The 27,668-nt window shown below is 41.1% G+C and overlaps 1 protein-coding gene across 2 annotated transcripts in view; it reads right to left on the bottom strand.

Annotated features, from left to right (window-relative positions):
• The window catches only part of vaspb (vasodilator stimulated phosphoprotein b), a 47,708-nt gene that overhangs the window by 2,254 nt on the left and 17,786 nt on the right, over positions 1–27,668 (bottom strand). Inside the window, exons 2-13 of one of the 2 annotated variants that reach the window (XM_084065416.1) lie at positions 18,573–18,744; positions 13,577–13,757; positions 12,920–12,986; positions 8,679–8,776; positions 7,244–7,512; positions 5,893–6,020; positions 5,250–5,289; positions 5,079–5,106; positions 4,915–4,957; positions 4,029–4,085; positions 1,671–1,743; positions 506–563 (exon numbers count right to left, since the gene is read on the bottom strand). In XM_084065416.1, the coding sequence (XP_083921542.1) occupies positions 506–563; positions 1,671–1,743; positions 4,029–4,085; positions 4,915–4,957; positions 5,079–5,106; positions 5,250–5,289; positions 5,893–6,020; positions 7,244–7,512; positions 8,679–8,776; positions 12,920–12,986; positions 13,577–13,757; positions 18,573–18,744 (1,214 nt within the window). The remainder of the gene's footprint in view (positions 1–505; positions 564–1,670; positions 1,744–4,028; positions 4,086–4,914; positions 4,958–5,078; positions 5,107–5,249; positions 5,290–5,892; positions 6,021–7,243; positions 7,513–8,678; positions 8,777–12,919; positions 12,987–13,576; positions 13,758–18,572; positions 18,745–27,668) is intronic. The other variant, XM_084065417.1, reaches the window with a different exon arrangement.

Genomic DNA, 27,668 nt, shown 5'->3' with positions numbered 1-27,668 from the left:
CACAGTAACCCTTAATTATATTCCATCATATTCAAGGGCTTTTGCTGAGAAAAGAGACAGACCCCAGTCAGGATGGTGGTCCCTGGGTCAAAATCAGTTGAAAACCCCTGCGGTAGGAGACTCAAAGGAGTGTCTTTGAGTCTCCTACTGGAAATACACCCGGTCATCAAATTATGGGCTTAGGAATGTGTCAAAAACAAAAAAATCTCCAGGAATTCAAGGCTTCATGGGGTGTGTAATTGATAGAAAATAAGTAATGTTTGGGGTGAGCTATTCCTTTAAGACAGTCTGACTTGATGTTTGGACACATACACAGTATGCAAAGTACAGTATATACACACAGACGAGACTATGACTTGATATTTGGACACATAAGCAAAGTATACATACAGACATGAAATTACACAATATAGACTATTTACAACAGCTCACTGTACAGCCATACATTTGTATTCCATTATGTCCGTATTGGTTCGCTAGAGGAAACATAATGAACTCAACCTACCTCCAATTATTTCCTCCTTTACTTTTTGTAACTCTTTCCGCACCTCCTCCAGAATTTCCTACAGGGCAAACAATTGGCATGAACATCACATGACATTCAGGATACGTGAGAAACAGGGCCTTGAGGTGGATTGGGGGTTAGTCGTACATGGTCAGTGTAACAGCTGGCTGATTCACCAGGGCTGTTAACCACTTATATACTTTGTTGACCGGGGTCCTCCAGGGGTCTACTTGGTCCCCTTCTTTTCCCCTCTACACCAGTGGTGGAAAAAGTACTTACATTTTTTCACTTAAGTAAAAGTATCAATACCGCAATATGGAAATACTCCGTTACAAGTGAAAGTATTGTATTAAAAATTTACTTGAGTAAAAGTATGAAAGTATTGGTATCAGGGGTGCAATGCTCAGTGGACGGGGTTGCACGCCGAGCAACCACTTATTTGGCCAGGGGGACGGGCAGGCACACGCATAGATTTAAAACTACTTTAAATTCACACTTCATCAAAGTTTACAAAGGCTCCCGACTCACGCCAGGTACATTAACATAGGATAGGGAATTAGCCTATATGCATATCAATTGTCCATTGTGTGACCTGTACTGTAGGTGTTAAGCGATGTGCGCGTCACGTCATTAAAAAGTGTGACCTGTACTGTAGGTGTTAAGCGATGTGCGCGTCACGTCATTAAAATAGAGAGCAACCACTTCTCAAATGAGCATAGCATCACTGATTGGTATCAAAATGCACTTAAAGAACCAAAAGTAGAAAGTACTCATTATGCAGAATGTCCCATTTCACAAGTTTTATTTGCCTAAAAATCCTTCTGAAAATAGCAGATCTACAAGCTCACAATTCGTTGCATCGGCTAATAACCAAAATCTGCAAAGTAACTAGTAACTAGTTAGTTTTCAAATAATTGTAATGGAGTAAAAGTACAATAATTGGTTCTGAAATGTAGTGGAGTAATGTAAAAATATTGAAAGTTGGAAATACTCAAGTAAAGTAAAAATATCTCAAAATTGTACTTAAGTACATTACTTGAGTAAATGTACTTAGTTACTTTACACCACTGCCCTCTACACTAGATCTCTTCTGCTAATCTATTGCAAATAATACTAAGGTTCATGTGATTTAAAGGTAACGCTGGAAGACAGAGGGGAGATATACCTGTTTCATTTTCTCTAAGTCTGTGTCATCATTTCCACTGGCATCATTATTACTAACAGCCCCGGTCTTCATCCTGTGAGAGAAAGAGACACAGGAAGGCAAATAAAGAGAAAGATTTAATGAAAGCCCTGGATTCCTTTTTGCACAGTTGCAGACATTTTGCCAAAGCCAGGCAATTCCATCATAGAAACAACTGTTGCTGTCAACGGAGCCCATCGCCATAGCACTGCAGGGGGGGGGGGGCACCACAAAGACAGAAAGGTATGCATACATCAAGGGATGTACTGTAATAGACCAGTGGTTCTCAAACTGTGGGTCGGTCCCTACATGTTTTTTTGGGGGGGGATTTCCATATGACAGTAAAGTGACAATTTAAGGACTTTTAAGAACTTTTTACTATCTTAAAACAAAAAACAAACAAAAAACACCATTACTGCAACAAAAGTAACCAACAAACTATAAAACATTGGCCAAATTGTCAAATAATATAAGAAAGAGGGAAACGTTTTGAAAATAGCCGATCTACAAGCTCACAACACCTAGCAACACTATTTTCACAATATTTATCTGTGGAACTGAGTCAAACAAACTGGGGGGTCCCCAGTTCAGATATGATTATTTGGGGGGGTCGCGCCCTGAAAAGGTTGAGAACCACTGTAATAGACAACAAGGGTACTTTAACACAGTTAACCCACCTATTTCTTACTGAAGCAAATACCCATGTATTCTTTTTTTCTTTCTTCAAATGATAGGAGCCCTCTATACCATACAGTCTATGAAGGAGCGTCACTGATATAACACTTTTTCTAGTAAAGAATAAGTATACAATATATAGCCTAAATTAATAAAAATGTTTATAATTTGTTGCTGGAGATGGGGTGGTTATGTCCAGTGGTGGTAAAAGTACTAAAAAAATGACTTACTATGTATGTAAAGCTGAAGTGGTCAATGTATGTTTTGTAATAAAGATCAAAATCTACAAAGTAACTAGTAACTAAAGTTTTCAAATAATTGCAGTGGAGTAAAAGTACAACATATATATATACATACATAATATGGTATGTTGCTTATATCAGTGACTGCTCACCTCAGGTTGATGAACAACTGGTGGCTATCTACCTTTTCACATATTATTTCTACATCACAACACATATCCCTCAACAACACGGTAAACACAAAACAAAAGACACCCAAAGCCTTCTTCAGAGAGTTGACTAGAAGACCACAGCACCACCATCTAATGCTTGTAAATTCCATGCAAATGGAAGGATTAAGGATGAAGGATTAATATTTGCATGGACAACCATAGTCACTTCCACTGAGATATATCTTGGTTTTTCAGCAGTGAGATAAAATGCACTTTAGTGATGCGCAGGTCTGCTCTGAGGTCACCCCATGCCTGCCTGCATTTGCTATTCACCCACCTATGTATGGTGAAAATGTTAAATATGACACAGACCAGCATCTCAATGAACCTGAAATGATATTAACAATCCGGGAACGCATCGCTGTCATTTTAGATTTCTTTGGCTATTCAAAAATGGCAGATATACAAGCTCATGGGCTTGCCTTGTAGATCTGCTTTTTTTGAAAAATAGTGAAAATGTGTGCAAATCTTTGAATATATATTTTTAAAGCGAACATTTGTAACTCAAATCTTTGCTTCTGGGGGTCCCTGGAACAAAATATCTTACAAATGTTCACTTTAAAAATATATATATATTTAAAGATCTGCACACATTTTTAATATTTTTCAAAAATAGCAGATATCTGATATTTTTGCCAATAGCCAAAGAAATCTAAAATGAAAGACGAGTTCCCGGAATGAATGGGTTAATTTAGCAAAGTACAAACTTTTAAGATGTTTCACAATCAATGACCACCCTCAAATGATAAAAATATATATATATTTAAAGATCTGCACAGATTTTTAAGATTTTTCAAAAATAGCAGATATCTGATATTTTTGAATAGCCAAAGAAATCTAAAATGAAAGAGACGAGTTCCCGGAATGAATGGGTTAATTTAGCAAAGTACAAACTTTTAAGATTTTTCACAATCAATGTCCACCCTCAAATGATTCAGTGATGGTATCCATGACCTGAATCTGCCTGAATTTGCAGGACCAGCAAGTCACCAAGTCCACCTGAGCATCACTATTGCACTCAATCAGTGCACTGAAAAGCCATGACATTCTGCAGTCCATTAGATGGTGCTATCAGTTGTAAAGTATACTATCCCCCAAGGCAGCATTCTGCAGTGAGGCTGCGCTGACCTGAAGGGGACGGAGAGAGAGAGAGAAAGGGAGGAGGTGGGAAGAACGTGGACATGGGGGAATGGGACAGCATTTTATTATACCTGGAACCCTGGGACAATGAGGGAGTGGAGTCCATGTTCTTGGGGACCGAGTTATTCCTGTTAGTGAACACACACACACACACACTCTGCTCTTAGAAAGGAAATGACAGGCACACGTACACACACTCGCACAACATTCTCATTGACAAAACTACAGGTGTGTGCACGCTAGGCCTGACCTCGATTATTCAAATAGTCGACTAATCAATCGATGGGAGTCTGATTCGACTGCCGTTCTCTTAGTCGAATAATGAAAAAAAAAGGAAAATGTCTCCTCTTTTCTTTGCATTATTTGACTGATATAGGCCTAATTTGTTATATTAATTAACTAATAGCCAAAAATAGGATATATATCATGATTTATTGGGAGAAACCAAGCAAGTATATGTTAAATCAGACATTATGCATCCCTACAGCCCAAATGGAATGTTCCTCTATTGCGTAACATATTTTTGCATGATTCGACTGAGAGATTGGCAGTTGAATCAGACTGAGTCGACTTTCAATGTCAGTCGAATCATGAAGAAAAAAAAAAAATATATATATATATATATATATATATATATATATATATATGTTTTTCAAATACGTAAAAGTATTGTAAACGTTTTCCTCTTTTGTTTTGGTTGCATTAGTCGACTATAGGCAACATTTGGCAAACCAGAGTCGACTATAGGAATCCTTAGTCGGGGACAGGCCTAGTGCACGCCTGTGTCTATGTGCGGATGTAGTATGTGAACATAAACACACGCATGAAATTATGATGGAAAACGGCTCTACATGTCAAGATGTGTTAAAACATGGAAGGCTGTTCACTTTGCGGTGAGGGGTGAGAGCCTGAGGTTGACCACATGAGGGACACGAGAACAGCTGAATTCTCCATTACCTGGGCATGGTAGACGCCTTCTCCCAAGGTCTTCTAACGGGTTCTAAGGAACAAAGAACATAATATAAAGACCAGTGCTAGACAAACATGCTTGTGTATGATACACAAGCATCAGGATGAATGTAGCTGGCATGCTGTGGATTTGAAAAGGTTCGGTTTCTCACCACTTTGGCCCTGAGACTCTGAATCATCCTGCAGATAAAAGAGAGAGAGAGACTTCCAGTTAAACATGGGTTGGGCTCAACCCCTCATTTCTCAAAAATGTTACCCGTCACAAACAGTATCCAAGCCAGTCAGGGTATCGAATGACGGAAACTAGATTAGGGAGTACTCACATTAGTTGCCTTCGGTTCGCCGGGTTCTGCAGCTTTTCTCCTGCGGATTCCACAATAATGTGTTAATCAGCAGGTACCAGTGGTGGAAGAATTACTATTTTTTTTTACTTAAGTAAAAGTATCAATACTGCAATATAAAAATACTCTGTTACAAGTAAAAGTCCGGAATAAAAAAATCACTTGAGTAAAAGTACAAAAGTATTGGTATCAAAATGTACTCATTGTGCAAAAAGTCCCATTTCACAAGTTCATGATGTATACAAAACAAATCTTTTGAAAATAACAGATGTACAATCTCACAATGCGTCGCATCGCAAAGCATGGTGGACTTTTCAAATGTCCGAAATATATAGGGATAGGATAATAGGAATAGGATATGTTTTGTAATAATAATCTAAATCTGCAAAGTAACTAAAGTTTTCAAATAATTGTGGAGTAAAAGTACTATATTTGCCTCTGAGATGTAGTGGAGTAGAAGTAAAAGTACTGAAAACTGGAAATACTCAAGTAAAGTAAAAATATGTCAAAATTGTACTTAAGTACTGTACTTGTATAAATGTACTTAGTTACTTTACACACCACTGGCAGGTACATATTAACTGTGAGCCGTTTTTTCCCTGGACAACAAAGTAATGCCACCCACCTCCGTGCCAGGATGGATGCCATCTCGCCCATTAGGCCGCCACCCCCTCCTCCCCCTCCTCCTCCTCCTCCTCCTCCAGAATTACTGGCACCTGCCTTGGCTGCCGGGGCTGCAGAGCCTCCTTCCTCCTGCAGAGGGCAGCATAACAAAGAGTCAGGAGTGAAGGGAAATTGAAAATCAGTGCGTCTGTAGTGGAAGATACTAGTGTAAGGGTTAGGGGTGCAGCAGCTGCACTTCAGGAGGTGACTTTAATACAGCGAGCGTGTGAATATAAACATTAGACTAGTAACAGAGGACATGATCATAGTATAAGTCTGATGAGTCGGTATACTCTGCAATACCCAGTTAGAGAAGAAGGTGTATATATTAGAACTCTTCAAGGCCTAGTGCCTATACTGTCTATGTGCGCGGCAGCACTAATCAGGAGAGAAACGCAATGAAGTTCTGTTTAACTTGAGTGTGATGTTTTAGACAGACCTAGGATCAGGTTAGTGCAGCAGCGACACGAATGGCTGTGCATCTTGCGTGATGTTTAGGCTGGTTTAAGATCAGATTACTGCAGCACAAAAAAAAAAGTTGGTGGTGCGCGCCACCACACTGCAAGGCAAGCTAGCTGCCAGGCTGAAAACACTTCTGTGCAAATCATGGATTCCTCTGACGAGGTGAAAGCAAAGCTTTGTTCATAAAATGGTCATTGGTCAATAGATCTGCTATTATTTCATAAAGTCCACATTTATTTACAAAGAACACCTCTCGTCTCGCATATTAAATGAATACCTCTGCGCACATTTATTTATTTATTTTTGTAGTTTCATAAGCGCTTTTTTGAACGCGTGTCTGGGTCGGGCCGGTCTCGGAATCTCTTTTCACAGAAATAATCGGATCTCGGAACAAATTTCAGAGACAATTAGGGTCCGGTTCTGTAACGAAAGAAAAAAAGAACGGCTCAAACCCAAATTTGTCACGGGTCCACTCGGGTTCGATTCAGTTATTTGAAAATAATCTCGTAACGGCTCGGAATCGGACCAAATTCCCTGGGACCATTTCGGTTTGGTTCCGTTTTTTTTAACCCGTGAGCTCTAGTATATATACACACACACGCACAGAGAGAGAGAGAGAAAACAGAGTATAAATACCCTCAATGACAAGGCTGGTGCAGCTATTATACCTCAATAAAGATAAGATACACAATAAAGACAGCCTTGCAGTAAGTACTACATTTTCATGACATTTAAACATGAAAGCTGATTTGACTTTTTCGCTACACCTTAAAGTGGCTATTTGTGCAAACACAGCGTTAACCTATTGGGTTTCATTTCCATGCTTTGCTAAAACCCTTCCCCGTACACACCTTGTTTACTTTGCGGAGCTTGGCACCTGCGATGGCAGCGGCCAACCCCCCACCCCCCCCTCCACCACCGCCTCCTCCAGCGGTGGGCAGGGGCGGTGCGGGCGGGGCGGGAGGCGGTCCTCCTCCTCCTCCTCCTCCTGTGGAAGGTGGTCCCGGAGGGGCAGGGGCCGGAGGAGGAGCAGGGGCTGGCGGAGGGCACGGGGGCGGAGGAGGGGCCGGTGGCGGTGCGGGGGCTCCGGTCATCATCGGAGGAGGTGGGGGGACGGCAGCTAGAGAGACGAGGAACAAGGAGGACTGTCACCGTTTAGCATGAAGAGGACGATTACCAGATGAACTCCTCATAAAGACATCAGACTGAGTAGTGGTAACGGTGGTGACTGGTGTCTGCTGAATCATGTCAACACAATAGTGTTCCTGACAATGGAGTAATGTTGCCAATTTTGCACAATTTTCACCATCGGACCAAGCCAAGCCATGACGTCTTGGAGACCCTATAACCTACAGCATTGTGAAATATGGACTGTACTGTAGTGGCTTAAAGGAGAATTCCTTACCTTTATATGATGTTATTATATCCTAGGACAAGTGGTACATTAGAACAACAGTCCACCACAGCTAAAAACCCGAGCGGACGGTCCATGCGCTAGATTTCGTTTTTTTAGGGGCGGCCATAGCTGAATGGTTAGTGAGCCCGCCTAGGGAGCCAGAGGCCCTGGTTGCCCCAGGTTCGATTCCAGGCCAGGCCAGCATATGTGTCGATGAAATGAAATTTGTCCCTGAGCAAGACTCTTAACCCCTAATTGCTCACAGGTTCTCATTGGAAACAAGACCGCAAGGACTTTCATGAATGACCTGTTAAAAGGAATTATCCTTATCCTTATCTGACGTTCATAATGACAGAAAACTCGCCACAGTGTTTTTGTCCCAAATGGGCCGCCGTAGTGTTTACAACCGCTTTGGATGAAATCACAGGTGAAATCTCGTCTTGCGAGACTTCCGGAGGGGCGTATCTAACACAAACACCGTGGAGAGTTTTCTGTCATTATGAACGTCAGATATCACCAAAACAAAACAAAATGAGAGCGATAAAAATATGCGAGCTAGCGCATGGACCGTCCGCTCAGGTTTTTAGCTGCGGTGGACTCGGAGGATGGAGTTATGAACATGTTCTACTGTACCACTCTTCCTAGGATATTATAACATCATAAAAAAAAAGTAAAAAAAAAGTAAGGAAAAGACCAGTCCGGAATTCTCCTTTAATAAGTACTTGGATAACAACTATGACTTTTATATATTTTTTATATTATACAAGGAGGGACTGTACTGTAGTGATGTGAATGATTAGGAGCAGTCTTTTCTATGGAGGAGGAACAGCATGGTTAATGAGGGTGGTTAGGTTGAACTTGTGATGACTTAAATGCAGGCGTTTCCTGACCTGCGGTCGCTTGTCTCTCTCTCTCCTGCCTCTCTCGCTCCTGTCGTTCTCTCTCTTGACGTTCTCTCTCCTGCTGTTCCAGCCTTTGCTGCTCCAATCTAGACAAAACACATTAAAGAAACCTCATTTGTAATTGAGAAATACATTAATCATAATTAATTAAATAATTAATCCATACAGAGGATATTAACCCATTCAATCCGGGGATGTATCTCTGTAATTTTAGATTTCTTTGGCTATTCAAAAATAGCAGATATACAAGCTCATAGCGAGCTTGTAGATCTGCTATTTTTGAAAGATCTTGAAAATGTGTGCAAATCTTTTAATATATATATTTTAAAGCGAACATTTGTAACTGCTTCTGGGGGTCCCTGGAACAAAATATTGTACAAATGTTTGCTTTAAAAAATATGTATTCAAAGATTTGCACAAATGTTCACGATTTTTCAATAAATAGCAGATCTACAAGCTCATAGTTGTATATCTGCTATTTTTGAATAGCCAAAGAAATCTAAAATGGCACAGATACGTTCCCGGATTGAATGGGTTAAAGAACGACTCCTATATACTGTACTCTGTGGTTGTACAGATGAAGGATGGGGCATTTGCTTCTGATTAGCCTGCTGCTGGAAGCACAAAGTCCACAGCTGGACTAGATGGCCTACACTAAGCAAGTCTCCCACCTCCTCCCCCAACACATCTGTCAGTCACAAAGGTCTTTTACACACACACACACACACACACACACACACACACACACACACACACACACACACACACACACACACACACACACACACACACACACACACACACACACACACACACACACACACACACACACACACACACACACACACAGGCACACACACATGTGCGCAATCTCAAACACAGCAATCTCAAACATATACTCATGGCGTGTGTGCGCATGACTGTGCACACACACACCCATACCCACTGGTGAGATTTAAAGCTCTGCTGGTCGACTTGGGCACTGTGCCCAGATGAGAGGGAGGGAGGGAGGGAGGGACGGGAAACCATTACTGTTCTTTCTCGAAATCTATAAGGTTTACTCACTGCCAGTGGTGGAAAGTAACTAAGTACTGTACTTAAGTACATTTTGAGGTATTTGTATTTACTTGAGTATTTCCAATTTCCAATACTTTTACTAGTACTACTTTTACTTGTACTCGCAAATTTGGTATTTGAAATCTTTAGTTACTAGTTACTTTGTAGATTTTGATTATTATTACAAAACCTACCACTTCAGCCCTATATACATTTCGGCCGTTTGAAAATAGCCTACTAATATCTACAAGCTCACAATTTGTGAGCTTGTAGATCTGCTATTTTCAAAAGATGTTTATACATTTGAAAACTTGAAATGGGACATTCTGCATAATGAGTAATTTAACTTTTTTTAGATTATTGATTGAATATTTTATTAGGCAAAAAATGTAAAACAGCACAGTTACATTTAAAATACTTTGTCTAACAGGTCCGTTCATGAAAGACCTTGCGGTCTTGTTTCCAATGAGGGCCTTGGTATTCAATTCATAGACATATATAGTGGCACCACTTTTGGTACTTTAAGTACATTTTAAGTTTTCTATATTGCAGTATTGATACTTTTACTTTTTTCACCACTGCTCACTATTCATGAGGTGAGCAATGCAAATCCCAACTAATTCTGTATCTAGGCAGAATAACCATGAATGCCGAACATATTACACAAGCACTGCTTGAATTGGACATTTCACTTTATGTCGGTCAGTGCTGCGCTTTAATAGTAGAGCTTTGGACCCTGACATAAGCCCCGGCCATGAGAACAACAAATAGTGCCTTCTTGTGGTTTGACAGACAGCTTCTCAGGCCAATCCGAAAGCCATGCTGCATTATGACCATTTAGGCTGAAATGAGATTAAAAGGTTAATACCTCGTCTATGCGGGCGAGTGCAGGGGTCAACAGATAGACATGCTGGTGGATGAGGGGATAGATGGAGGGAAGGAGGGAAAAGACAATGTGTTGGCCTTCCTCGTCCCCTGTCTAACCTTTAACCTAGAGGGTCTGGTGGAGGGTTTAAGCAGCATGAGGCTAATGCCATCAAATCCGCTACACGTGTGTGTGCGTGTGTGCGTGTGTGTGTGTGTGTGTACAATTAGCAGATCTGTGCAGGCAGGACAGAAGAAAGAATCCAAGACAGTCTGAACGGCTTGATTTACTTTGTTGTGAGGTGTTGTCACAAGATGTCGCGTTGTGAGCATGATGTAGATCTGCCATTTTCAGGGCACGACCAACACCAGAGTGGAATTCATTTTAACAGATGGACTCTCTCTTAGATCTGCCTCGTATGGCCTCACAGCAGTCGCCTAGATGTGTTCAATTAACTTCAAAATAAACTCATATATCACTATAGAGCGAGGACTCGGAAGAAGGTACAAGCAGACGTGCGTTGGTGTCGTTTTTTTTATTTTTATGTCTCGAGCCCATTCAATTAAAAGGCATTTACATTTTTCAAACCTAACTTGAGTGCCTGGACCCTGGATTATTCATGCCATTCTTTTGGCCATAACTATTTTCTCTCTCTTTGGTTAGCATTCCCTTCCAGGAGCACCTGGTGGTTTGAGAGACACTTGTAGCTCTTCTGTTACCTCTCTCTCTCATATATCACCAGTTAAGCTTAGCAAGAGAGTATCCATGACACTCACCACACAATCAGCAAGAACCTAATGGCCCAATTTGTTTCAAAAGGAAATCTTTATTAGATTGAATCTAGTTACACCTGGCGCCACTTAACTGGGAACTGGGGGAGAGTGGACATATCACTGGCGTTAAACATTTATTGCTTTTCACCAGTTTGTCTTTTTGATTAGGACAATGACACCTCCAAAAAGCTTTGCACGGAGGCCAGGGCAGAACCTCTGCACCAAATCTTTCACATCGGTCTGTTATAGCGCCACCTGGAGGCCGATTATTGCAAAACCATTTTTTGGATATTACTCCTACACATTTTGTCCAAACGTCACGCAAATTGGTACACATTATCTCTATAGTCCTGTGATCGAGACAGATCTGAATGTGTAGCAATTTGTGTGATGTTTGGACAAAATCTGTAAGAGTAACATAAAAACTATGTTTTGTAAAAATCGGCCTTCTGGTGGCGCTATAACAGGCCGATGTAAAAAAAATTGGGGCAGAGGTTCTGCCCTGACCTCCATGCCTTCGGGCTCACGGAGACAAAAATAGCCGGCTTATCGTGTAAAAAAGACACATTTTTTACCGATCACCCGAATGCCCCCACCCCCCAGTTAAAAATCGCTATAACAATAGAAAGCAATACATGTTTTTTTTAACACTCACCTTTAAATTATTATCATTTCAAACTAATAAATGAACCCTTGCTGTAAAACACCAAACATTATCATAAATCCAATAAAGAGTGGTTCACTATCTATGCACCATGCCAACGTAACTATGTCAACACGTGAGTATCACCAAAGATTTGAACGTTTGTTTTATATGATTCGTACCTATCATTATAATCATTAGTATTATGTGTGTGTGTGTGTGTGTGTGTGTGTGTGTGTGTGTGTGTGTGTGTGTGTGTGTGTGTGTGTGTGTGTGTGTGTGTGTGTGTGTGTGTGTGTGTGTGTGTGTGTGTGTGTGTGTGTGTGTGTGTGTGTGTGTGTGTGTGTGTGTGTGTGTGTGTGTGTGTGTGTGTGTGTGCAGCCACAGCCTGCACTTGTCAGTGCAGTTTGGCGCTTAGGGAAAAGAGGTGGAAAAAGTGTCCCCTCCTACACCTCTGGATATCTGGAATCACAGGAGAGTTGGGCAGGAGGGTCCTCCCAGTGGGGGCTCCTCACTGTCTGGTAGGTTAGTCAGTAGGATACAACAGCAGTGACAACAAACAGAGATGTGTGTGTGGGGAGGAACTAATTTGGTATTAACAATTAAATTGGGAGAAAAAGAAAAAGAAGTATTACAGGTAGACCTGTAACAAAGTGGGTAGCACCCAATCTCCCCCAAAGAACACCAGTGCAGGCCTGGGCCGCAGCGTGGCGGTCCAGGCACCCTAGGCCGCAATGCCAGCCTGACAGAGCGTCGCGAGTTCGAATCCCGTTCCCGACGACCTTTGCTGCATGTCACTCCCCATCTCTCTCTCCCCATTTCCTGTCAGTCTACTGTCCTATCAATGAAGGCATAAAATCCCCCCAAAAAAAATCTAATCCAGTGTTGGTACCTTCTCTGTTGTTCCAGCTCCTCTGGGGTTGGTCCATTTGACACTGGGCGAGGGAGGGTGGCGTAACCTGCAGAAAGACAGAGCATGGGGACGTTTCTGATGATTAGCTTAAGGGCATGTTGTATACATGTTCTGTTTTTGTGAGTCCACACAAGTACATGTACAGGGAAATCTGTTTGCAAGCACGTGGTGAGATGGTGAGAGGGACAGGTATACTGTCTGACTACATTCCAAAGACTTATCTTTGAACATTTCATCTATGATGACGTGCCCAAAATAGGGACACCAGGTTGAAAGTGGTTAAAGGGATAATTCACCCAAAATATGACCTTTTTTCTATCGATTAGTCACCCCATGGAGACTTGAATTCATGGATATTTTTTTGTATTTGTCGCATTCCTAAGCCAATAATTTGATGACCAGCGGTTCCTACCGGAACCGGAAATGATTGGCTTAGGAATGCGACAAAAGCACAAATATATCCATGAATTCAAGTCTCCATGGGCCCCATGGAGACTTGAATTCATGGATATATTTGTGGCATGGGGTGACTAATCGATAGGAAAAAAAGTCCTTTTGGGGCCGGTGAACTATCCCTTTAAGGAAGCATAAAACAATGGCTGAATCTCAGGCGATTCACCAGTTGTTTGCCATTACCTGCATCTGCCATTGAGGTGAGCACCTCCAGAGCGTGCTGCATGCCGTTGGCAAACAGAGCAGCGTCCTCCTTGCTGCCAAAGTTCAGGCCCCAGACTTGCCGTGCATCTCGCCACTGGTGGAAGTTGGGCGTGGCTTGGTTGTACTTCAGGCCTTTCACAATCGGACAGTTTATGACCACCTAGGAACAGGAAGAAATGGGGGTGGGTTGAACAGGTGAACTAGGTGTTAGTGGACATGCAGTGTGAATTCTTTAGGAGTGGTGAATTTTAACCCATTCAATCCGGTAACGCATCTCTGTCATTTTAGATTTCCTTGGCTATTCAAAAATAGCAGATATACAAGCTCATAGCGCGGCACTGAGTGCCGCGCTATGAGCTGGTAGATCTGCTATTTTTTTACATTTGTAAAATATTTTGTTCCAGGGACCCCCCTCCCCAGAAGCAAAGATTTGAGTTACAAATATTTAAAAATATATATATTCAAAGATTTGTTAAACTTTTCAAGATTTTTCATAAATAGCAGATATACAAGCTCATAGCGCGGCATAGAGTGCCGTGCTATGAGCTTTTAGATCTGCTATTTTTGAAAAGCCAAAGAAATCTAAAATGACAGAAATGCGTCCCCAGATCGAATGAGTTAAAAAGGACAAAACAGACGCTATTAGACGTAAAGTGAGAAACCTGCAGTACTGGTCAGACCTTTCCATGAAATGACCTAAAGCACACAACCAGAAAAATAACAAAAAAGGAAGAATGCAGGACAAACTAAACAAACAAAACCAAAACAAAATGCAAAGTTTCTCCAACACTGATCAAATGTATGTGTTTTTCATCATCATGGGTATTTAGGTTTGGCACTGAAGTTAACATATTAACATACGCTAAATCAACTGTCTGGGAGAAAAGACGTTGCACCCAGCAGGTGGCGTGAGCCCTATACGCCAGTGGGGGGAAAAAATAGGTTCGGGGTTGAGCGCAACCTGAATGTGCTGACGCGCCATTTCCCTGTTTGTTTTACAGCCTCTGAATTCCACAGGGCAAAGGGGGAGAGAGAGAGAGAGAGAGAGAGAGAGAGAGAGAGAGAGAGAGAGAGAGAGAGCAAAGAGGAGAGCCAGTCAGAGTGAATACGCCAGCATTCGGCATGTAGTGCTCCAATGGGAGAGAGAGGCTAACAAGTTCAATTGCCGCAACCAGCATTGCGAGAGGCATTCCTAACCTCTGTCCGGTCCTGTCAAACAGGCAGATAAATGCGGCCAGGTTGGGACAGAGAGATAGAAGGAATGCGACCGTGAGCACCGCAAACAACAACATGCAATGATCTCCTCCTGTTCCAAGTCAATGGTAGAGAGAGAGGGAGAGAGAACAAGAAAAGAGACAAATGAGATGAAAGGGAGATAAGAGAACAGACACAGAGAATTATAAGATTGCAGCAACCTGTATTTGCCCTCAGCTGCTATTCACCCCCCCCCCCCCCCCCCCCATGCATCTCCAAGCATGGATCGTACTATAAATGGGAAATCTCTGCGTACGTATGTATGTATGTGGGATTGTGCGTGTGAGAGTGTCACCAGCGATCTACAAACTCAAAACGCAATATGATGCGTTGTTGTGAGCTTGTAGTAGGGTTAACAATTAATCGATTAATCAAATTAATCGATTAAGAAATTATCCGATTAAATCAAACGATTAACAATTAATTGAAAAAAATAAAATACAACTTTTTTTTTTTTTTTTAATGTTCAGAACCCAAGATATGATGATTTGAAGATTTTCTGCTCCATTCACTTCTTGTTTAACTTACTTAAAAAGGCTGTATCTCGGCTTCTAAGCACTTTTTAAAAAATCTGCAATTAAGATTCTCAGATTTAAAAAAAAAAGCCGCTTATCAGTTAACCGGTTAATCGGTTGATAAGGTTATCAATTATCAATTAATGAATTGATCGATAATTTGCATCCCTAGCTTATAGATCTGCTATTTTCAAAAACGCCTTCGCCGATAATGACATGCCCCCAAAAAAGCGAAGCCAGGGGTTGAAGTGGTTGAGTGGTCAAGTTACATTTTATCATACGAATGCGTCTCTTGCCAAAAATAACAGATTTCCTCCCTCTGAGAATCACAGATTTTCGACAAGCGACTCGTACTATAAATTAGCCATTAGGTGTCACCTCAGCTGAGAGACCCGACAGAGAGGGGAGGGGGGTGGGTGGTCTTCCTAAAATTGTCACAGGAAATGACTGAGAAAGGCATACTATCTGGCAGGAAACATCATCCACTTTAAGAGCCATCTCTAGGGAACACTTGGAGGCTTGAATGTTTAAAGAAGGACAGAGATGGCGACAGCAGGAGAGAGAGAGAGAGAGAGAGCACTGCTGTGATGAGCACTGCTGTCATCCAAGCGCTCTCCAGCAACCATTTTTTATTTGTGAGATGCAGTGGGGTAAAGTAACATTTACTCAAGTACTGTACTCGAGTACACTTTACTGGAATATTTCCCATTTTCAATACTTTTACTTTTAATCTCGGAGGCAAATATTATACTTTTACTCCACTACAATCATTTGAAAACTTTAGTTACTAGTTACTTTGCAGATATAAATTATTACATTATAAAACACACATTAACCACTTTAGCCCTATTTTACACATAGGCAGATTTGAAAACAGCCGATCTACAAGCTCACAACGCGTCGCGTTGTGAGCTTGTAGATCTGCCATTTTCAAACATTTTAGTACTTTTACTTTTGGTACTTCAAGTATATTTTGATGCCAATACTTTTGTACTTTTGCTCAAGTAACATGAGTACATTCTACATTGTGGTATGGATACTTTTACTTAAGTTAAAAAAAACTGTTGATATACATTGATACAGTATAACTCAAAGTGTGTCTTATTAGCTGTATCAGGTGTGACTGTGGTTTAAGCACACGTGTAACCCTACCTTCCCCTGCAATTGCATCTCCCAGGCTGCAAATAAGAATGACCTCCCAGCTTGCTCAGTTTAAGTAACGTCTTAAACAGAAATGATCCCAGTCAGTGCTGTGGGTTCAAATCTGGCTCATGACCTATGTTGCATGTTATCCCCCCTTTTCCACTATCTCTAATGCATGTCCAACACAGCAGATCTGCCCTCCAGATGGCCTTACATCTTTTTTTAAATCCTTAGGGTAACCATTTTTCCGATGTGAGGAGAGCCTATGTATAGTGTGGGTAAAAATACCATACGTCTTTTCTGTGTATGCCCTGATGAGATCAAAATGCATTTTCGGGGGCATACATTCCGAAACCGAATCCATGCTCAGGTGGCCAGAGCTCTCTTTATGATTAAAATAATTCTGGGTAGTACATGAACTTGGGCATCCCTCAGAGTGTGGACAACTTTAACTTTGTGGGCACCAAGGTTGAAACTAGCTGGTAGATATACACAGGGTGAAAGCAAGCATCCACGGACACCGGAGCCCACAGAGAAAAGAAAACCCAAAGCAGGGAACAAACTATGCATGTGTCACATTATACCTTTTTACACATTAGTCTGCAATGAATCCTAGTATTAAAAGGATCCCTGGCTAATAAGCCTTATATGCCAAATATGCCTTAAAACATTATAATTGCCCTCTATAACTAAAATGTAAAATTAAAAACACCTTAACTATTTTATTTATCTTATAAATAGTTCATTTTTCACTCAATAGGGGCAATGCCTGTCGCAAGTTGATTTTGTCATTTGTCCATGTGTGGTCTAGCCCTAGGTAATTTATGGAATGCATGTGAAAATAAAAAACAACTTAATACTTCCTAAGGTTAATTTCTTTTGGACATGCATTCCATAAATTCCATAGGGCTAGACCACACATGGGTAAATTACATCATCAATTTGCAACCGCATTGCCCCTATTGAGTGAAAGATGAACTGTTTATAAAATAAATAAAATATTCAAGGTGTTTAAATGTTTTAATTTTAGTTGTAGAGGGCAATTATAATGTATTAAGGCATATTTGGCTTATTAGCCAGGGATCCTTTTAATACTAGTAAAAGTATGCTTTAGCAATAATGATGCTGCAGTACTAGGTGGTGGTACTAAAAACAATGCTAGAGGTCATTTGTTGTGACTGCATTTTACAGACTGTGGCACCTCCCTGGTGTGAATGTCTGTGCCGAATGAATGTGAGGCAGCGGACTGCTAAACAAAAAATAAAAATAAAAATATAAACAAAAAAACAGGATGCACACTCAGCAAACCTCCTCAGGGTAAATTAAGGTCAGAAAAAAAGACAAAGCAAAAAAAGAAAAAGATATGTGGCCAAATAAAACTATGGTACGTTGCTCTTTGGCCCGACTCTATATGATGATATAACACTGATGATATAAGTACACGCACTGTATGGCATGAGTGAGAAGGAGCCTTCCTCCCCCATCCCCCCTCCCTCCCTTTAACCCATTGAGACCAGGAACTCATCTGTGTCATTTCTTTGATTTCTTTGGCTATTTTTTTTTTTTGCGTGAACATTTGTGCAAATCTTTGAATATATATATATTTTAAAGTGAACATCTTTAACTGAAAGCTTTACTTCTGGGGGGGGGGGGGGGGGGGGTCCCAAAATATTTTCAGCCAAATACATATAATTTTGGGGGTCCTTGACATGAAAACATTTGAGCACCGCTGATATATAGCAACATAAGTTTTTTCGACAAAAAATAAGATTTAGAATCTCCAGAAACAAAGATTCGAGTTACAAATGTTTGCCTTAAAAAAAAATGTATATCTTCAATATCTTGAATATTATTTGCAAACTTTTTCAGGATTTTTCTAAAAATAGCAGATCTACATGCTCGTAGCGCGGCTACGAGCATGTAGATCTGCTATTTTTTGAATAGCCAAAGAAATCTTAAAATGACACAGTAATCGTTCCCGGTCTTAATGGGTTAAGACACTGACATGTATAGAAACAAATAGCCAACACCTGATCCACCCCACAGCACTGTTTTACACATACCTGCTGGTCCGTCTGCATCTTGCGTCCCACTACTCTGAAGGCGTTGGTGGAGGGGTTGTGGTAGATCTGGACTCTGCTGAAGGTCTGGGCACCAGCGCCCGCCGGCAGCCACTTCTTATTGCCATCATCGTAGATCATCACAGTGGCCCGAGCCTGGCAGATACTCGACTCACTGGGCGAGAGAAGATACAGTGTTTTAGAATGGTTCCCTCACTGCTTAAAGAACTGGTGAACACGTTTGTTTATCTTATTTGACATCTGTATTAAAAAGAGACTCAGAGTTGCAACACTGTGGATGCTCCCAATTAATTACACAAATTGTATTGTATTACACAAGGTAAAGAATGTTGAGCCCTGACAAGCCCTTCCTCATTTCATGGACATATGATACTGCAGTTTGCATGAGAAATATTTGTTAGAGCTTACGTTCCAATGCTACCTGACTTAAGTGTACCAGGCCACCGTATTTGCCTTTCTAAATAGCTGATAGCTATAACTTTTGTTTGACCTCGCTAAAGCTATAACCTAAGGCTCATCATGTCAAAACATATTATCATTGCTTCAACAGGTAACAAGCACCAACACCAATACTTTCATTACCAACACTTTTTGGATGCATGTCTGGGAAAATGACATGCAAAATCATACGAAAACCATTACATTAACGGAGTTTCTAGGACTGTGAGAAGAACCCTGTCATAATGATCCAGTTCCTTTGTTTGTATTACTTTCTGTAGCCTATGCAGATGACAAACAAGGTATCTTTATAAAGAAGTGAATTACACATATTTGCTGATAAAGCTTGACAAAATAAACCGTCCTGCTGGCAGTTAAGTTGAGGAAGAGAGAAAGGCAGCACTGAGGTTGCAGGAAGAGAGGAGTATGAAAATGTAAGCAAATAAAAACGAAAGAAAATGGAATCAAACACGCGAGAGAGGAAGTGTGTATTACAGTCGTCTCAAGGAAGGAGAGAGACATAGTGTTGTTGAGAAAGAGGGAAAGAAAACATAGCTGTGCGTGTCACACAGGCTTCTGGAGATGGGAGCCAGTCTTTCCAGGCCAGCCTCATCTGGTCTAGCTCGACACGCTGTCACAGCACACTGCCTCTGAAAAGGTCTTTGCAAAAAGCATCAGGCTAATAGATCCTAAATGAATGGTGGTAAGCAGGCCACAGGCCTGCCAACAACAAATCTTTGTCGTTTGTTGCTTGGAGTGCCAGGTGGGGTTCACTGCATCGGGACAATTCAGATCACTCCGTGTAAAGTTGACAAACACGGACAACACAAGTAGGTAGGCTAAAGAACAAATACCTGCACACTGTGCATACTTGCTCTCTTACGTGTGTAATCGTCAACAATTCACAACATGTCTTCAAGCATCTGCCGTCCGATGAGGTCATGTTGGTGTATTTTTTCTTGACCCATTGTCTTCACTGTGCCAAGCACCTGGCCAGTACACTCATTTTAATTGGGAATTGCAAAACTACCGTTTGAAAGGTATAATGTTAAAATGGTTGCGTTTAAGCATTACATAATGGTAACGTTTGGGCATGGGTTTGGAGGGCAGTTAGCCAATATAGCATGAACACAATACTTCCAGCTTCCGGTTCCCAGAAATTGGGAACCGGAACCAGTTCAGGAGTCACAACTTTGAAAGTATTCTCAAACACTTTTGACCCAGGAAAATAGGAAATATTTCAATGCAATACGAGTCTTCATCATGCCACACACTGTACAACTACAGCTTACGGGGAACAAGGTTTGGACTCCAGGTATTCTTTTTTTATGACATAGTTTTAGATAGGGCTCTGGAGGATACATATGCTGGGTGGTGTCTCAAATATTATATTGCTATGCCTGTGCAGTAATAGCCAGCAATGCATGTCCACACCAATAAACAGGCCATTTATAAGACTGAAGTGTAACATCTAAGTTAGGTCCGCCCCTTGGTATGGGTGCCATGAGAGTAAATATGCACCGATGCGTTCAACAGATGGGTGTATGAGGGTTATATAGAGTAGTGGAAGACAGGCTGCTGTAGAGTAGCAGGGGAGCATAGGGTAATTATAATAACAAGCCAAACAAGGCTAAGACTGCTCTAATAAGAAAGCATAAATATACTCCATCTATATGCTTTGTAAATACTGTTGTGGAACAAGTACACGAACAAGTGTGCAAAAGACAAAGAGAGAAAGAGCGGGAGACCTGGTGCAGGAAAGCAGTGGTGGAAACTCAAATGTTTTACTTAAGTAAAAGTATCAATACTGCAATGCAGAAATACTCTGTTACAAGTAAAAGTCTTGTATTCAAAATGTACTTGTAAAAGTACAAAAGTTCTAGTATCAAAATGTACTGATAGTACCAAAAGTAGAAAGTACTCATTATGCAGAACGTCCCATTTCACAAGTTTTCAAATGTATAAAATGTTTAAAAATCTTTTGAAAATAGCAGATCTACAAGCTTGTAGATCTGCTATTTTCAAATGGCTGCAATGTATATAGGGCTGAAGTGGTTAATGTATGTTTTGTAATAGAAATCAAATCTATAAAGTAACTTAAGTTTTCAAATAATTGTAGTGGAATAAAAGTACAATATTTGCTTCTGAGATAGGCACAGGAGGTAGTGGAGTAGAAGTAAAAGTACTGAATATTGGAGATACTCCAGTAAAGTAAAAAATACCTCAAAACTGTACTTAAATACAGTACTTGAGTAAATGTACTTAGTTACTTTACACCACTGCAGGAAAGGAATGCAGCAAAAGGCTGATTTGAGGAGGAGGAGAGGAGAGATTGGTTTCGATCCCAAACAAGATGGGCCACAGCACAACAATGAAGGCCGACAAAGACAGGAAGTAGAGTGGTGTTCCGGCAAAGAGAGGAGCGCCACTGGAACCTTCCACCTGCTCTACATCTCCAACTCCTCCTACACACACACACACACACGCATGTGTGCGCGCGCGCACACACACACACACACACAGAAAACGCACGTGTTTTAAGATAACACTGCTCAGGGAGAAAAACACACCCAAAAGCTTTCGTACACTGAACACACCTAGTTGATAACAGTCATGAGGGCCATGGAATGAGAGTGCTAAGTGGGGATTTGCAATAATACCCTTAAGGTTTATAAAGAACAAATCACTCCTTGTGAAAACAAAACAAAAAGTATCCTATAAAACTGTGTAGCTTATAATCATGTACACCAGTACAACAACATTAAACAAAATACCTGATATTCTAGTCCGTCAAGCTATAGCTGTGTATAGCTGACCCACTCTGTGTTATCTTGCATGTACTGTTTACCAGTGGTTCTCAAACTTTTCATGTCAAGGACCCCCCAAAATGATATGTATTTGGCTGCGGACCCCCATCTCAAATATTTTGTTCCAGGGACCCCCCAGAAGCAAAGATTTGAGCTACAAATGTTTGCTTAAAAATATATATATATTCAAAGGTTTCCACAAATTTTCACGATTTTTCAAAAATAGCAGATCTACAAGCTCATAGTGTGGCACTCGGTGCCGCGCTATGAGCTTGTAGATCTGCTATTTTGAATAGCCAAAGTATAAAAGGTTAAAATTATTGTGATGCTATATTAAGACATTTTGCTGGGGACCCCCTGGAACCCCCCCCAAGGACCCCTTTGAGAACCAATGCTGTATACAGTGCATCCTATGGTCTGTAGTAACCCATCTCTTTTCTCTCAATCGTTCACCTCGGTACAAATCACACATTACAAGTCTACTTTCATGTGTCCATGCATGTTACAAAGTTAATGCATTCTGCCAGACTGTACTGAAAGGATTCATAAAGATTTTATTTTGCAGTCCAAAACATCAGATTCTAATTATTATTGTCTCCGCCAGGTCGAAGGCGTGGCCGATGTGTTTTGCCTATGTTTTGCCTCCTGTCCTGTCCGTCCGTCCGTCCGTGTACAGCTAATCTCCGGCCAAGTTGGACCGATTGGCATGAAACTGTGCACATACACACTCCCTGGAGGCCAGAGCAGAACCTCTGCCCCAAATGTTTCACATCGGCCTGTTATAGCGCCACAAGGAGGCAGATGTTTGCACATTTTATGTTACTCAAAACATCACGCAAATCGGTCAACATTGTCTCTATAGTCAAGTGATCAAGACGGATCTGTCCGATCTTTTATATTCCATCCTGAATGGCTAAGATTGGCATCTAAAGTTTGCAGGAGTGGTCCGTTTTGAACAAAATGCCTCAAATCATGAACGCAGCGTCCGATTGCCTTTAAACGTCATATCACATTGGCCTGCTATAGCGCCACCAGGAGGTCGATTTTTGCTATTACTCTTACAGTTTTTGATATCGACACACATATCTCTATAGTCATGTCATCAAGATGGACCCGTCCGATTTTTCATATTTCATCCAGAACGGCTAAGATTGACTTCTACTACCTGGCCTGGCGGAGACCTGTGCTCCGAGGAGCACATTTTTCTAGTCTCCAATTGTAGTCGTATCATAAAGACACACATTCAATAAGGCTACTGGTCATTGGTCTATAATAAAGATTCTTAATAATAATAATATGCTGCTGAGAATAACTAGCCTACTAGACCCAGGCAGGGCGGTCCAGTAGCAGGATGTGTGAGATTGCTCTGACAGTCCCTGGTCTAATGTGAGAGTCATTAATCTTAAGTCTTGTGAGTTGAGCGAGCGTGCCATTCCTCTGGACTACCTAATGTGAGAGGCAGCCAGTTCATCTGACACCAACACTCACAGCCCAGACTGACCTGGCACTGTCTCAGACAGATTACACATACAGTAGAACACACAAGAGTGTCACACACAAGCAAGGAAGACAAGTCACACAGGGAAAACCCCAAGGGTGTGGATACCAGAGAGAGAGAGAGGGAGAGAGAGAGAGTGTGTGTTTGTGTGTGTGTGTGAGAGAGAGAGAGAGAGAGAGAGAGAGAGAGAGAGAGAGAGAGAGAGAGAGAGAGAGAGAAAGAGCGAGATGACAGACAGACAGATATAAAGAAAGCGAGAGAGAGGAGACATCTATAAAGAGGAGGGAGGAAAAAGAGAGATGATACGAGTGTGAGATTTGCTAGTAATCGTAGTAGGGCTGTCACGATTACAAATTTAAGTTGCCGATTAATTGTCACTCAAATAATTGCGATTAACAATTTAATTGTGTGTTTGGCGTTGGAACATATGAAACCTTTTAGGCTTCGTAATCAAAAATTGCACAGGGGGCAGTAATGACAAATAACTGAAATATTCAAAGAAATTATTGACATAATTTAATAATTTTATACATGTAAAAAAAAAAGCAGAAATAGCTGACCTACAATTTTTGAAATATTTGAAAATGTGAACATTGTTCAACATGGAAACAATTATGACGAGTATGCAAAAATAATTGCGATTATCTCAAATAATTGCGAGTAGACGATTATGTAATAATTGTGACAGGCCTAAATCGAAAAGGTAGAAACCAGGACTTGGTCACTTAATATAATAAAATGTACTTCATACAACAACAAAAAAGGCAATTGAACTTTTAGTATGAGAGAGATAAAGGAAGCCAGAGTAGAAGCAGCAGTAGTAGTAGTAGTAGACCATTAGGTGTCAGATCAGATATCCAGTCTTCCTCTTTCTAATGATCTTCTCTCCCCCTCCTCTCCTCTGCTCTTGTACACTGTACAGTCAAGTCCACTAATCCATCCCTGCTTCTCCCTCTCCATCTGTCCCGCCCGTGATACAATCTGCTACTTCCTGTGACACAGCATTAAAGCCACAGCCCACTTCCTGCTGCTGGCCCTGCCTAATAAGGGCTGCCTGAGTCAAACAGTCCATACATACATACAGTAAACCCTGACCACAATGGAAACAAGTCCCCGGCACTTCTTTGTGTTATCCTTTTAGCCTTAATGTCTGACTGTACCATGTGCTGTTTACATTACTGACTGACTAATGAAGTATTCAATCAATCAAAAACATGAATACACACACACAATGATCCACGGTGTTAATTTGACATAACAAATGATGACCCTTCCATTTTGGTCTATATATTAAGTAAATATATAGCAAAGCAAGGACCATCCATGAGTGCTCAATTCCACGTTAAGGGGATGTTTTCTTTCCTATCGTTTAGTCACCCCGTGGAGACTTGAATTCATGGATATTTTTTTGTTTTTGTCGCATTACTACGCCAATGATTTGATGACCGGTGGCGGCTCCGGTAGGAGACTCATAGTGTCAACTTTGAGTCTCCTACCCGAGACATCTCTACCCGAGGCATCTTTCCGTCGGTCATCAAATTATTGGCTTAGGTATGCGACAAAAACACTCCATCAATTCAAGGCTTCATGGGGCGTCTAATTGATAGAAAATAAGCAATTTTTTGGATGAACTATCTCTTTAAAAAGGACCACTTCACCCATATTCACCTTCATATAATCAGTCTCTAGAGAAAACGTCAAAGTCCCGTTGCGTTCTCACTTATTCTGCGTTTAGACGGAGGCGCAAGGGTGATTGAAAATGCTGTAGTGTGCATGCCAGGTGGTTAGGTGGCGGTGTGACGCGCTGCCAGATAGACCAGTCACGCATGCGTAGAACCACTTCCGTTCTACTTCCTGTCACAGCTGTTCATTTACATACACCAATGCAGTGTGGTTCTACGCAGGGTTGCCATGTCCGCGTATTATAAGCGACTTGGCTTGTTTTTCCTGTAAAGTTGCTTGAAAATATTGGTAGTTGCGGGTTGAGTTTTTTTTTGGCTTGTTTTTCGTGTAGTTGAGTTTGGGATTTTGGATTTTATTATTGTTCAAACAGCCCTCAAACAAGTGCATGTCAAATTTATCGTTTTTCCGCAGACCCCCATCTGAATTAAAACAACGAAATGACAAGTCATATTCTACCAGGTGCTCTGTGTGTGTGTGTGTGTGTGTGTGTGTGTGTGTGTGTGTGTGTGTGTGTGTGTGTGTGTGTGTGTGTGTGTGTGTGTGTGTGTGTGTGTGTGTGTGTGTGTGTGTGTGTGAGATTGTTTTCATAGACCTGATTGCTTGTTTTTTCGTATTGCTTGTTCTTCTCGCCAAACATTGAATATGCTTCTGGCAACATTGAATATGCGACGCTAACGCTAATAATGTTTTTTATATAAGTGGTGGCAACATTTTTAGACACCACACGGGTCTTCCCAACAATAGCAAAGATTAAAGTCAGGGTGAACATGGCCAAATAATAACTTAATAGCCAAACTAGGTCTAATGAAGCGCGCTAGCATTTAGGCTAACTCTGTTGCCTGAGGCCAGCACTGTATGCAACTGTTACAGTGTTGAAGGAGAGGAGCGGAGGGCGATTACTGCGGAGGACAGGCCGTCTCCCCATTGGCTTAAAGGACAGGCAAAGCGGGGAAGTGTCCCCATTGGCTTTAAAGGAGTGAAGGACAGCCAGGATAGCCAATGATTGAAAACATGTCAAACATGATGCAAATTTTTAGGATGACGATTTTTAGGATGACGATTAGGTCTGACTGTTTATAGACTCAGGCGCTCTTCCAGCACCTGGTAAAAAAAGATATATATTCCAAATGTTATTTCACTTTTTCTTTTCAAGATTTCAGCAGATCAACAAGCTCACAACATGTCGCGAATGCGACACGTTGTGAGCTTGTAGATGTACTGTATAGGTTTAAAGTGCTCATGTAGCCTATAGTTAGTCGCTTCTGTTGGGCTTATTTTCATAGAACTGGCTGCTTATTTCTCTCACAAAATCTGGCAACAGTGGTTCTACGGCTCTGCACCAGAGCCGACGTGAACCATGACATCACACGTTTTGCGGATTCCCTCATATTGCATGTTTACACGGAGACGCGATGCAGAGCGTTTTCAAAGATTTCCAATGTTTGGTCATTTCAAACTTTCAAGAATAGAAATATTAATGAACAATGGCTTCTATTTCAGCATGGTAACTTAGTTTCCAGGAAGAGAAAATCGTTTCTATTAGCTTGGAATCATCAATAATGTCATGTCACTGGTAGGCAGGTTTCTGAGCTGTCCATAGCCCTCCTCTGAGACACAGAGTGAGTAGACAGAAATGGTGCCAACTGATAATGACCATTAGTGAGGACCAAGTATATGAAGATAATGAAAATGGGTGTAGTGCTCCTTTAATAAGGTATAAAAGAAAATATACATAAAAATAAAAGAGCGAGATGGGGTGGATGACCGACAAGGGAACTCTGAACCAACTTCCCGAAAAAGGGTTTAGTCAGACTAGGGACAAGCAGCATTTGCAAGTAACTGTTAGCATTTTGTGGTGGTCCAGTGGTAAAGTTCCTGTCCATTACCACCGAGACTAGGGGTTTGAATCCTCTGCGGTGCCTCTGGCTTAGCCAAGCGTCCATTTAACCCATTAAGACCGGGAAAGCATCTGTCATTTTAGATTTTAACGACTTTAACCATTATCTTATACTACGTCTATTCAAAAGTAGCAGATATACAAGCTCATAGCGCAAGACACAGTGCCGTGCTATGAGCTTGAGGATCTGCTATTTTCTTTTTTTTAATCATGAAACATTTTGCAAATCTTTAAATATATATATTTTTTAAAGCAAACATTTGTTACTCAAATCTCTGCTTCTCGGGATTCTACAAATGTCTTCTAAATCCTATATATTTTTTAAAAACTTATGTTGCTATAATCAGTGGTTCTCAAACTTTTTCATGTCAAGGAGCCCCAAAATGATGTATACATACATGTATTTGGCCGCAGACCCCCATCTCAAATGTTCTTCCAGGGACCCCCAGAAGCAAAGATTTGAGTTAAAAATGTTTGCTTAAAAAAAAATAATAATAATATTATATATATATATATATATATATATATATATATATAACTGATAGGTGAGCCAATAGGGGCTCTACGTCCTCCCAGTGGGGGCTCCTCACTCCTCATCATAGATGAGCCAATAGGGGCTCAACGTCCTCCCAGTGGGGGCTCCTCACTGTTACTTGAGAGAAAAGGGGCTCTACGTCCTCCCAGTGGGGGCTCCTCACTGATAGGTGAGCCAATAGGGGCTCTACGTCCTCCCAGTGGGGGCTCCTCACTGATAG

This window comes from Gymnoscopelus microlampas (assembly GCF_963454915.1).
Source record: "Gymnoscopelus microlampas genome assembly, chromosome: 8".
Taxonomy (NCBI): Eukaryota; Metazoa; Chordata; class Actinopteri; order Myctophiformes; family Myctophidae; genus Gymnoscopelus; species Gymnoscopelus microlampas.
Note: the sequence above shows the minus strand (reverse complement) of the source record. Positions and strands in the feature narration are given on the sequence as shown.